This window comes from Somniosus microcephalus, chromosome 31 (genome assembly GCF_052327205.1).
Source record: "Somniosus microcephalus isolate GS21.2 chromosome 31, FLI_Smic_1.0, whole genome shotgun sequence".
Lineage (NCBI taxonomy): Eukaryota > Metazoa > Chordata > Chondrichthyes > Squaliformes > Somniosidae > Somniosus > Somniosus microcephalus.
This window is the reverse complement of record NC_141017.1, coordinates 31,810,863-31,824,359: the sequence shown is the minus strand read 5'-3', so window position 1 is coordinate 31,824,359 and position 13,497 is coordinate 31,810,863. Positions and strand designations below refer to the sequence as shown.

General features: G+C 50.8%; 1 protein-coding gene across 1 annotated transcript in view; it reads left to right on the top strand.

Annotated features, from left to right (window-relative positions):
- Positions 1-7,657, top strand: part of LOC147097709 (shiftless antiviral inhibitor of ribosomal frameshifting protein homolog) — a 36,732-nt gene extending 29,075 nt beyond the window's left edge. Inside the window, exon 9 of the mRNA XM_085971739.1 lies at positions 2,382-7,657. Within this exon, the coding sequence (XP_085827865.1) occupies positions 2,382-2,653 (272 nt within the window). The 3' untranslated portion in view covers positions 2,654-7,657. The remainder of the gene's footprint in view (positions 1-2,381) is intronic.
- Positions 7,658-13,497: the final 5,840 nt, after the last annotated feature.

The window sequence follows — 13,497 nt, the reverse complement described above, 5'->3', positions numbered from 1 at the left end:
TTCTGTAGGGCTCCAACTGTCCCCCAGTATCTCACCCGAGTAGACAATCATGTGCGCCTTGGCCAGTGTCAGATAGGTCATTCACCTTGGGTGAGGGCAGGGTGGGCATCACACCTCAATCCACTCCTGTTCTCGGTCAAAACCCACACGGGCGGGGTGGGGCTGTCACCGAATAATCCTCAGGACCATTGGCTGATATTCCCCACCGCCCCCGCCCCCAGCTAAAGGGTGCTGGGACCAATTGTTGCACCCCTAAAGCCTTCTAGACTGGGATCAATTAGCGCAACACGGACTTGGGATTCAAACTGGTCGGCACGAACCATCATCAACCACAACAACAACAACTTGTATCTATATAGCGCCTTTAACGTAGTAAAACGTCCCAAGGCGCTGCACAGGAGTATTTTAAGATAAAAAAATTGACACCGATCCACATGAGGATAAATTAGGGCAGGTGACCAAAAGCTTGGCCAAAGAGGGAGGTTTTAAGGAGCCTCTTAAAGAAGGTGGAGCGGTTTAGGGAGGGAATTCCAGAGCTTAGGGCCCAGGCAGCTGAAGGCACGGCCGCCAATGGTTGAGCGATCCATTCACTGGCAGACGCACGATGGTAGTGACCCTTGGCAGGAGCTATGCCACACGGGACACCGGGTCGCTGCGGCAGACGGATTGCTCCCAGCGCTGCTTCCAGCGGGCACCTTCCCGCGCGGGGGAACAAAACGTTGGAAGTCACGCAGCCATTCCGGTGACGGGAGTCTCCGGAAATATCGGGACCCCCCGCCTCCCTGAATTCCACTGTCCTCTATTCTGGGACTCACAACTGCGCCAGAGTTTGAGGGGTCAGGCAAGGCACCTCATTTACTCTTGGGCGCCCCACGTGCCCAGAAGGTCTGGCGTGACGTCCCGGTTATGGTGAGGGGGGGTGGGGGGGTTTAACCAGATGTTTCCTTCCCCGTGCCCCTGACATGAATCAGTCATTCATGAAAGACTTATGAAATAATACTGAGCGGCCTGCGGGTGGCGCTGTCAGGGAGAGTATAAATACTCGGGCACGGGCCCAGCTTGCGCAGGACATTCTTAACAGGAACTAGTGAAGGACACAACTAGACCTCCATGTTGTAAAACAGTTGATTAAAGCTTTGTTAAATGCTTAGACCAAGTGCCTAGTAGTTTTCTTATGTCAGCCCCCTTTGTAAGGGGGCCTCTGCCCGCAGTTAAATAAACCAATAGAAATGACCTTGCAGGCTTCGGATGTCATGGGGCCCCACTTCAGGAGGCTGGTACACGGCTTCTCGCTCGGCCTCCTAGGTTATGCCGGGTCCCTGTGAGTTACCGAGGAGGCGGGAATTCCCAGAGTAGGGACTCTTTTCTCCACCCCCCCCTCAGCCCCTCTGACAGGGGCTCTCTGTGTAAGAGCTTCAGCCCTTTGCCACATACTGGCAGCTCAGGCCGGGACCCGGTGCATCTCGCCCTGTCTCTCCTGCCCGAGGGTCAGCTGTGGCTCAGTGGGCAGCACTCTCGAGTCAGAAGGTCGTGGGTTCAAGTCCCACTCCAGAGACTTGAGCACAAAACCCAGGCCGATGCTCCCAGTGCAGTACTGAGGGAGTGCTGCACTGTCGGAGGGGCAGTACTGAGGGAGTGCTGCACTGTCGGAGGGGCAGTACTGAGGGAGTGCTGCACTGTCGGAGGGGCAGTACTGAGGGAGTGCTGCACTGTTGGATGGGCAGTACTGAGAGAGCACCGCACTGTCAGAGGGGCAGTACTGAGGGAGTGCTGCACTGTCGGAGGTGCCGTCTTTCGGATGAGACGTTAAACCGAGGCCTCTTCTGCTCTCTCAGGTGGATGTAAAAGATCCCACGGCACTATTTCGAAGAAGAGCGGGGGAGTTCTCCCCGGTGTCCTAGGCCAATATTTATCCCTCAATCAGCATCACTAAAACAGATTATGACGTAATAAAACTCACTACGCACTTGGTTTGAGTATAAAGCAAGGCTTTAATCAACTTGTTTCAGAACATGGAGGTCTAGTTGTACTTCACTAGTTCCTGTCTTACAAAATGTCCCTGGAAAGCTGGGCCCACGCCCGAGTATTTATACTCCTTGGACGGCGCCACCAGCTGGCCATCCAGTGTTATTTCATGAGTAGTTTCTTTATGATGATGAGAATTATAACAGATTATCTGATCATTATCACATTGCTGTTTGTGGGAGCCTGCTGTGCGCAAATTGGCTGCCGCGTTTCCCACATCACAACAGTGACTCCTCTTCAAAAAGTACTTCACTGACTGTAAAGCGCGTCGGGATGTCCTGAGGTTGCGAAAGGCGCTGTAGAAATGCGAGTCTTTATGTGATACTCAAGGGGCGGATTGTCTTTTCCCACCTCAGAGCCCCACATCCCTGGGACCCACTGTGTCCATCCGCGGAGCCGGCAGCGTAAAGGGCTCCAGCGAGTTCTGTACCCCAGCCCAGTGCACGACAGCACGGGGTCGACCATCGCCACCTGCCTGAGCCAGGGGAGCCTGATGGAGTGTCCCGTGGATGACATCATTGCGGAAGACATCTTGGAGGAGGAGGAGGAGGAGGACGACACAACCGAGGAAGAGGAGGAGGACTCCACGGAAAAGTCGGACGACGGGGATGATGATGACGGCGACTAAACCATTGCGAGCCATTGCCGCGGTGACCGTGCGTGAATGTTGACCACAGCTGTACACTGTCCATCGCCATGGTGCCCTGTGGCCCTCTCCGTCCTCAGGGCTCCCCTGGGTTATGGTGGGGGTAGGGGTGGGGGGGAGGGGGGAGTGGGGTGGGGGGGAATTTGTACAAATCAGAAATTGAAAAATGTTACCCTCTGGAGTTGTTCTTGTCGAACTTCACCCACTTAAAAAAAAGAATGAAATTTGCAAACAAATGTTTGCTTCAAATCTGTAAATTAAGACAAGAGTTTGGGTTTTATTTCCGGGTCGGCGGGAATTGCCTTGAGCTGACCAACCAGGGGAGGCATCACACTTTCTGAAGACCCCACTGAGCGATTTTTCCCTGTTTGTGTGTGAGTGTGTGTTAATGTGTGGGAGTGTGTATTTGTGAGTGTGTGTTAGTGTGAGTGAGTGTGTTAGTGTGTGTTAATGTGTGGGAGTGTGGATTTGTGAGTGTGTGTTAGTGTGAGTGAGTGTGTTAGTGTGTGTGAGTGAGTGTGAGAGTGTGTGTGTGTTAATGTGTGTGAGTGTTAATGTGTGAGAGTGAGTGTGTGAGTGAGTGTGTTAGTGTGAGTGAGTGTGTTAGTGTGTGTGAGAGTTTGAGTGTGAGAGTGAGTGTGTGTGTGAGTGTGACTGAGTGTGTGTGGGGTCCTCCTCGCTCTTCAGTTAGCAGCTTTATAAAGGAGAAAGTCGAGGCTGCGAATCCCACGATTGGCCTATCCACGTGAAATAATTTTTTCTCTTAAGTTAAGGCGGTGGCTTCTCGGCCCTGGGCCCAGCTCCCCTCCCGCTCACCGCTCAGGAAACCTGCTGTTCTGGGTGCTGACTTATGGATTCTGCTCCCACCACTGCTTCTGCTAGAACGTTTCATGTTCTCATGAGCCTGCGTGTAAAATCATTTCTCCTCTATTCCTTTGATGGTCCCGAAATCTCTGCTGCCCGTGCCCCAACGCGCACCGAGTCCTGCTCCTCCATCGCCCCTGTGCTCGCTGACGCACATTGGCTCCCGGGTCACCAACGCCTCAATTTTAAAATTATTTTCCATCCGTGGCCTCGCTCCTCCCTATCTCTGTAACCTCCTCCAGCCCCACAACCCCCCGAGATATCTGCGCTCTTCTAATTCTGCCCTCTTGAGCATCCCTGATTATAATCGCTCAACCATTGGTGGCCGTGCCTTCAGCTGCCTGGGCCCTAAGCTCTGGAATTCCCTCCCTAAACCTCTCCGCCTCTCCTCCTTTAAGACGCTCCTTAAAATCTACCTCTTTGACCAAGCTTTTGGTCACCTGCCCTAATATCGCCTTCTTTAGCTCAATATCATTTTTTGTTTGATGACGTTTTATTACGCTAAAGGCGCTCTATAAATGAAAGTTGTGATTGTTGAATTGATTCCCTTTAGTCACCGACTCTGACCACTGGAAAAAACTTTTCCCAATTTTATCTCATCAAAACCCCTCATAATTCTGAATCGCTCTCTATCAGTGGACGACACGGAAAGCGTCTGTTTGACATTCCTCTATCTTCTGTTTTAATGCCGGTATTAAATCGGTTAAAAGGGGAAGTGCAACGAGACCTGGGTGTCCTTGTGCACCAGTCGCTGAAGGTAAGCATGCAGGTGCAGCAGGCGGTTAAGAAGGCAAATGGTATGTTGGCCTTCATAGTGAGAGGATTCGAGTACAGGAACAAGGATGTCTTGCTGCAGTTGTACAGGGCCTTGATGAGACCACACCTTGAGTATTGTGTGCAGTGGTCGCCTTATCTGAGGAAGGATGTTCTTGCCATGGAGGGAGTGCAGCGAAGATTCACCAGGCTGATACCTGGATGGCAGGAATGACGTATGAGGAGAGATTGGGTTGATTAGGCTTATATTCGCTGGAGTTTAGAAGAATGAGAGGGGATCTCATTGAAACTTATAAAATTCTAACAGGACTAGACAGACTAGATGCAGGAAGGATGTTCCCGATGGCGGGGGAGTCCAGAACCAGGGGTCACAGTCTAAGGATAAGGGGTAAGCTATTTAGGACTGAGATGAGGAGGAATTTCTTCACCCAGAGAGTGGTGAACCTGTGGAATTCTCTACCACACAAGGCAGTTGAGGCCAATTCATTAAATATATTCAAGAAGGAGTTGGATATATTTCTTAAGGCTAAAGGGATCAAGGGATATGGGGAGAAAGCAGGGACAGGGTACTGAATTTGGATGATCAGCCATGATCTCATTAAATAGCGGAACAGGCTCGAGGGGCCGAATGGCCTACTCCTGCTCCTATCTTCTATGTTTCTATGTTATTATAAACTGGTTAACGCCTCCTGGTTGCCAGTTCTGGATGGACATATTCCCAGAGATTTCATCACACGACCTCTAGCCGCCACGCCTCCCCCCCCACTCCCGCCATTGGCCGCCAAACATGCCCATCTTCATACAAAAAGAAAATACCGCAGATGCTGGAAATCTGAAATAAAAACAGAAAATGCTGGAGATACTCAGCAGGTCAGGCAGCATCTGTGGAGAGAGAAACAGAGTTAACGTTTCAGGTCGATGACCTTTCGTCAGAAGTTCTGTTTTTATGTCCATCCTCTCGGTGCCCCGCCCCCACTCTCCCGCCATTGGCCGGCCTACATGTCCATCCTCGTGGTGCCCCGCCCCCACTCTCCCGCCATTGGCCGCCCAACCTGTCCATCCTCGTGGTGCCCCGCCCCCCACTCTCCTGCCATTGGCGGTGCCCTGCCTTCCCACGACCAATCGGAAAACGAACAGAATCATCATTAGCCGATTGGATGATACCTAACTGTCAGTCAAACAGCCATTTTCCCATCTCCAATATTTTTGTGACTATTAAATGAGTCACAAATGCCCCCCCCTCCCCGCTCTGATTTTTCTCCCTGGTTGTTGTTCCCAGCCTTGTCCACGGGATTAATCTTCAATTCCTGGAGACTCCAGGCCAATCCTGGAGGAGTTGGCAACCCCTCCTAACACCTGCATTAAGACAGCAGACAGAGGAACATCAATCGAATGTGTTAAGTGTTGTGCGCTGGTCTCGGAAGCAGCCATTTCTAATCTGTAGTTTTTTTTTCTCTTTTCCTGCTGTGAAGCGCCTGAGCTCCAGTTCCAGTTGGTGAATCGCGGCCACGGACCCCACCCCCCCCCCCTCACCACGGGATTCAACGTTCCTGAGACCGGGCTCTGAGGAGGGCACAGCTTCAGCGCGCTGGTGAACAGGATCCATGGCTGATTTATTTTTTCACCCCTCCACAGTTCGGAGGGGGGCGCTGAGCCCCGCGCCCATCTTACTCGGAGGCGAGAGCGCTGCCCACTGAGCCGTGTGTCAGCCAGTGGCTCAGTGGGCAGCGCTCTCGTCTCTGAGTCAACAGGTCGCGGGTTCGAGTCTCACTCCAGAGACTTGAGCACAAAAATCTAGGCTGACGCTCCCGGTGCAGTGCTGAGGGAGTGCTGCATTGTCGGAGGTGCCGTCTTTCAGATGTGATGTTAAACCCAGGCCCCTTCTGCCCTCTCAGGTGGACATAAAAGATCCCGCGGCACTATTTCGAAGAGCAGGGGAGTTCACCCCGGTGTCCTGGGCCAATATTTATCTCACAATCAACATCACTAAAACAGATTATCTGGTCATTGTCACATTGCTGTTTGTGGCAGCTTGATGTGCGCAGATTGGCTGCTGCGTTTCCCACATTACAACAGTGACTACACTTCAAAAAGTGCTTCATTGGCTGTAAAGCGCCCTGGGACGTCCGGTGGCCGTGAAAGGCGCTATAGAAATGCAAGTCTTTCTTTTTTTTGACAACAGCACCGCCTGGTGGCTGCACTCTCACACTGCAGCAGCAATACGCTCACCCCCCAGTTTTTCTAAGCCAAGCTGAAGTGCTTGCTCTCAGGGATTGGTTTGATCTTTCACCCCTTCCTTCACCCCACCCCCCCTCCGAAATGTGCTCTCTCTCAGGTGTAACAATCCCAAGTCGGGGTGGGGGCTTTACTCAGTCTCCAAGGAGTTCTTCCTTTTACAACAAGCTATGGAGTAACAGATGTAAAGGTGGAGTTTTAAAGGATTGAAGTAATATTGCATGCACTAGGGGAAAAGGACGATATCTTATAGCAAAGTGCAGTGTGAGTTAGAACCGGTGATAACGTTAAAAGCATTGCGATTTGAAGGGATGGGCTTCATTCTCCTGTTCGTAACCACACACAATCCACCCTGTTAAACGTGTTTGTCACTAACACGTGATTCACCGGCTTTGCTCCGGGAGACTTCATTGTCTCCCTAAAGCTACCAATTGGCCTGGGACCTGACCTGGGAGTCAGAGCCTTCCAGGGGAGGAGGGAGATAACGAGGGGCACACGGTAAACCCTGTGTTGTGTGTCTCACGCACAGTGGGACTGAGGCTTGTGATGGAGTCCTGGACCGCAGGGTGGGAATTTGATCCCGTCACTTGAACAAGCGGGCAGCAGTTGTGAAATAACAACAGAAAACGCTGGAAAAACTCGGCAGACCAGGCAACATCCGTGGAGAGAGAAACAGAGCCAAAGTTTCGGGTCGAAGACCCTTCGTCAGTTTGCTCAACACAGACAAGACTACCTAATGAGTAAACCGATTACTTCGGAGAAAATGCAAGAACGAGGAAAGGCAATTGGGCCGATCCCTCTAATATCCAGTTGTGATGTTTTTTGGATAGGGGTGGGTGGGTGGGGGGGTTTCTGTGCTGGTCAGTGCTTGCTGTAATCTGTACTCGCTCCCTGTGAATGTATGCTGTATGATTCTGTGCTTCAGTCCAACACCTTGTGAAGGACAGAAAGTGCTAAATCTGACGCGGGATTTAACGCAGAAATCGTATAAAAACTGGAGCGACTATGACTCGTAAAATAATAATCATTGGATTGAATCTGTGGTTTGACTCTTATTTGCCCAAAAGAGGAAGATAATGTATTTTTTTTAACATTAAAGCACCTGTCCCTGAATCTCTCGGATTTGCTGCCTGATTTCCTTTCTCGTCTGAAGATGACGACGTTGGCTCTGGGTTTCAAGTCTGTGGGTGAAATGTCTGTCCTGGTGTCTGCGGGCGAGCGTCTGCGGCGGAGTGGACGTCTGTTGCCAGGCAGAGACAGCCCGGCCGTTAGAATCAGGCAGGAGGAGGTCGATGGGACCTAGGGCTATGGTCCTCAGCACAAGGTAAGTGCGCCGGCGGGGAGAGGAAGCACAAGATTACCTTGAAGAGCACGGGAGAGTTCTCCCCGGTGTCCTGGCCAATATTTCGCCCTCAAACATAATGGAGACAGATCATCTGGTCATGATCACATTGCGAAGTGATACATTCTGGTAGAAAGAACGAGGAGAGGCAATATAAACTAAAGGGTACAATCCTAAAGAGGGTGCACGAACAGAGACCTGGGGGTATATGTGCACAAATCGTTGAAGGTGGCAGATTGAGAAAGCGGTTAAAAAAGCATACGGGATCCTGGGCTTCATAAATAGAGGCATAGAGTGCAAAAGCAAGGAAGTTATGATGAACTTTTATACAACACTGGTCCGGCCTCAACTGGAGTATTGTGTCCAATTCTGGGCACCGGACTTTAGGAAGGATGTGAAGGCCTTAGAGAGGGTGCAGAAAAGATTTATGAGAATGGTTCCAGGGATGAGGGACTTCAGTTACATGGATAGACTGGAGAAGCTGGGGTTGTTCTTGGCGCAGAGAAGGTTGAGAGAAGATTTGATAGAGGTGTTCAAAATCATGGGGGGTCTGGACAGAGTAGATAGAAAGAAACTGTTCCCATTGGCGGAAGGGTCGAGAACCAGAGGACACAGATTTAAGGTGATTGGCAGAAGAACCAAACGCGATGTAAGAAAAATCTTTTTTACGCAGCGAGTGGTTAGGACCTGGAATGCACAGGAGTGAAATTAGGAAACACTTCTACACAGAAAGGATGGCAGAAGTTTAGAACTCCCGAAAATGGCAATTGATGCTCGATCAATTGTTCATTTTAAATCTGAGATTGATAGATTTTTGTTAACCAAATGCCCTAGCCCTGAACTCGCATCTTTCTCCAGTTTCTCTCCGATCTCCCCTCTTGACCCCTCCGCGCTCATCCCCTCCACGAGACCCACTTCCTGATCCCTCGACCCTATTCCCAGTAAACTGCTGACCACCCAACTTCCTTTTCTAGTTCCCATGTTAGCTGACATTGTTAACGGTTCTCTCTCCTCAGGTACTGTCCCCCTCTCCTTCAAATCTGCCATCATCACCCCTCCCCTCAAAAAAAACCCTTGACTCCACCGTCCTTGCAAACTACCGCCCCATCTCCAACCTCCCTATCCTCTCCAAAGTCCTTGAGTGTGTCGTCGCCTCCCAAATCCGTGCCCATCTTTCCCACAATTCCATGTTTGAATCCCTCCGATCAGGTTTCCGCCCCTGCCACAGTACTGAAACGGCTCTCTTCAAAGTCACAAATGATATCCTTTGTGACTGTGACAAAGGTAACTTATCCCTCTTCGTCCTTCTCAACTTGTCTGCAGCCTTTGACACGGTTGACCACTCCATCCTCCTCCAACGCCTCTCCACCGTCGTCCAGCTGGGTGGGACGGCACTCGCCTGGTTCCATTCTTAGCCATCTAATCATAGCAGAGAATCACCTGCAATGGCTTCTCTTCCCCTGCTCTTCTTCGAAATAGTGCCATGGGATCTTTTACATCCACCCGAGAGAGCAGACGGGGCCTCGGTTTAACGTCTCATCCGAAAGACGGCACCTCCGACAGTGCAGCACCTCCCTCAGCACCGCACTGGGAGTGTCAGCCTCGCTTTATGTGCTCGAGTCTCTGGAGTGGGGCTTGAACCCACGGCCTTCTGACCCAGAGGCGCGAGGGTGCTACCAACCAGGCCACGGCTGAGTAGGAGCATGTCTGCAGTCACAGTCCAGTGTCATTCTCAGCTATAAAGCAATGATACAGGGCAAACCTGAGCATCTAAAGCCAGGCTCCAGCTGGTTGTGACATACTTTACTCAGTAGGTGGTGCCACTGCCTGAAGTTACCTCCCTCTGTGAAGACAGCAACTCCTCTCACCAAACTGTGACCGCCCAGGCGTCACGACGCAGGATTCTGGGCAGCAGTCACTCAGAGAGATAATATTTTACTTAAATATATATTGAGGAACATTCTGTCCTTTCCATTTCTGAAAGAAAAATCTTGCATTTAACAAGCTACTTTAAAAACAAAGAATGTAGAATCTTACAGCACCATTCGGCCCATCGTACCTCTGCCGGCTCTTTGAAAATGCAGTCCCATTAATCCCACTCCCCCCCCCCCCCCCCCCCGCTCTTTCCCCATAGCCCTGCCGATTATTCCTTTTCCAGTATATATCCAATTCCTTTTTGAAACATTTAAATAGTGGCCTTCACAATCTCAGGTCATCCCAAAGCGCTTGAAGTACTTTTTGAAGTGGAGTCACTGTTGTAATGTAGGAAACACGGCAGCCAATTTGCGCACAGCAAGCTCCCACAAACAGCAATGTGATAATGACCCAGATCATCTGTTTTTAGGTGTTGGTTGAGGGATAAATATTGGCCCCAGGACACCGGGGAGAATTCCCCCTGCTCCTCTTCGAAATAGTGGCCGCGGGATCTTTTACGTCCGCCTGAGAGAGCAGACGGGGCCTCGGTTTAACGTCTCGTCCGAAAGACGGCGCAGAAAGTGGAAAATCAAACGATCTGAGGCTGGAGTGTACCGGATTGGAGTCGCACCTCAGAGAACAGGAGGTTCACAGTGGAAGGGTGGGCTGAAGGGGGAAATTGTGCATAAGGGCCTCTGTACCTCAGCCCCTCGCCTAGTCTCAGCTGTTACTGTGACACAACGCGACTCAGTGACAGACCCAGTGAAGGAGCTTGATTCATTTACATCGACAGGAGTTCCTGACTGCGAGATGGGAGCAAGTTCTTTCCGGCAGGTCATCTGTTGGGGGTGCGACTGTTTGTTTGGGAAGACTGTATACAATTCTTAGGAAAACCCCTGCGAAATCGCCCCGTGAGAATCTGAATGAATTTAAATCCAGAACCAATTATTAAAAATCAAGCTTTGGCAGTGTCTGAGTGAGGGCGATGACTGGCCAGTCCGGGGAAACATTGCAAAGCTCATCTTTCATTTCAGCTGAGAACGCTACCCTCCTGTCAGCTCTGAAATGCACCCAGAGTTTGAGGGTGGAGACATGCCTGTCAACGCCCCCTGACTGGAGAGCGTGGCGCAGCTGTCAGTATAACTCAGGGTTACCTGGGGCTGGACTGAGCAGAAACGATATGCCTTGTGAACAGAGGTGAGGCTGCTTTGCATTGCAAATAGTTAACGGAACGCCCGGTCCCCAGGTAACCAGGGCAACCTGTTCCTAGTGCCGACAGAACGAGCTGGATCCAACTATCGGGACGCCCCTTAAAATTGGTTTAAAAAGACATGGTTCCATTTCACATCCTTACTGTTCCTGTTCATTTTTTTTGGCGGAAGGATATATATTTGCTTCAATAATGAGAGAAGATGACATCACTGAGGGGGGTTACTGTGCCAGACTGTACAAGGCATCTGTACTACTACAACAACAACCTGCATTTATACAGCGCCTTTAACGTAGTAAAACATCCCAAGGCGCTGCACAGGAGTAATTATCAAACAATAATTTGACACCGAGCCACTGAAGGGGATATTAGGGCAGATAACGAGGTAGTTTTAAGGAGTGTCTTAAAGGAGGAAAGAGAGGCAGAGAGGTTTATGGAGGGAATTCCAGAGCTTAGGGCCCAGGCAGCTGAAGACACGGCCGCCAATGATGGAGCGATTAAAATCGTTTTTTAAAAATTCATTCTTGGGATGTGGCCGTTGCTGGCAAGGCCAGCATTTATTGCCCATCCCTAATTGCCCTCGAGAATGTTAGATCCGTGATCTGAGAGTATGATGTTTTTCAATAACCACACGGATGCTGTAACTTAACAATCAACAGGTATTCACTGGAGTAGGGTAGTCTCAAGACTGGGGTACAGAGGCATGCTCAAGGCTTATATACAGGTGTGGTCACTGCCGGTACTACAGTATACAGGAGCTGTAAAAGTAGTTCTCTCTTAAAGGTACATACACTACAGAGAAGGTGGTGGTGAGCCGCCTTCTTGAACCGCTGCAGTCCGTGTGGTGAAGGTACTCCCACAGTGCTGTTAGGGAGGGAGTTCCAGGATTTTGACCCAGTGACGATGAAGGAACGGCGATATAATTCCAAGTCAGGATGGTGTGTGACTTGGAGGGGAACTTGGAGGTGGTGGTGTTCCCCTGCGCCTGCTGCCCTTGTCCTTCTAGGTGGAAGAGGTCGCGGGTTTGGGAGGTGCTGCCGAAGAAACCTTGGCGAGTTGCTGCAGTGCATCTTGTAGATGGTACACACTGCAGCCACGGTGCGCCGGTGGTGGAGGGAGTGAATGTTTCAGGTGGTGGATGGGGTGCCAATCAAGCGGGCTGCTTTGTCCTGGATGGTGTCGAGCTCCTTGAGTGTTGTTGGAGCTGCACTCATCCAGGCAAGTGGAGAGTATTCCATCACACTCCTGGCTTGTGCCTTGTAGATGGTGGAAAGGCTTTGGGGAGTCAGGAGGTGAGACACTCGCCGTAGAATACCCAGCCTCTGACCTGCTCTTGTTGCCCCAGTATTTATGTGGCTGGTCCAGTTAAGCTTCTGGTCAATGGTGACCCGCAGGATGTTGATGGTGGGGGATTCAACGATGGTAATGCCGTTGAATGTCAAGGGGCGGTGTACATAAAAATCACAGCACAGCAATAGGCCATTCAGCCCAACTGGTCTGTGTCAGTGTTTATGCTCCACACGAGCCTCCTCCCACCCTACTTCATCTCACCCTATCAACATATCCCATTCCTTTCTCCCTCAGGTGCTTATCTAGCTTCCTCATAAATGCATCTATGCTAGTCGCCTTAATGACTCCCTGTGGTAGCGAGTTCCACATTCTCAGCACTCTCTGAGTAAAGAGGTTTCTCCCGAATTCCCTATTGGATTTATTAGAGACTCTATTTATGGCCCCTAGTTTTGGTCTCCCCAGTAAGTGGAAACAAGTGTACGGGGCTGTGTTTGAACGTGGTCCTGAGCTGGCGAGTACAACAGTGGTTAGACTCTTGTTGGAGATAGTCATTGCCTGGCACTTGTGTGGCGCGAATGTTACCTGCCACTTAGCAGCCCAAACCTGGATGTTGTCCAGGTCTTGCTGCATGCGGACACGGACTGCGGAGTTGCGAATGGAGCTGAACACTGTGCAAACATCAGCGAACATCCCCCATTTCTGACCTTATGATGGAGAGACGGTCATTACTGAAGCATGATGTGGAAGAGGCCAGAATTGGAGGAGCGCAGAGATCTCGGGGGGTTGTGGGGCTGGAGGAGGCGACTGAGATCGGGGAGGGGGGCGAGGCCATGGAGGGATTTGAAAACAAGGATGAGAATTTTAAAATCGAGGCGTTGCTTAACCGGGAGCCAGTGTAGGTCAGCGAGCCCATGGGGGGTGATGGGCGAACGGGACTTGGTGCGAGTTGGGACACGGGCACCCGAGTTTTGGATCACCTCAAGTTTATGAAGGGTGGAGGAATGGGAGGCCGGTCATGAGTGACACCGAGCCACATAAGGAGGTATTGGGACGGCCTTGGTCAAAGAGGTAGGTTTGAAGAAGGGATCTTAAACAGAGAGGAAAAAAAAAGAAAGACTTGCATTTCTATAGCGCCTTTCATGACCACCGGACGTCTCAAAGCACTTTACAGCCAATGAAGTACTTTTTGAAGTGGAG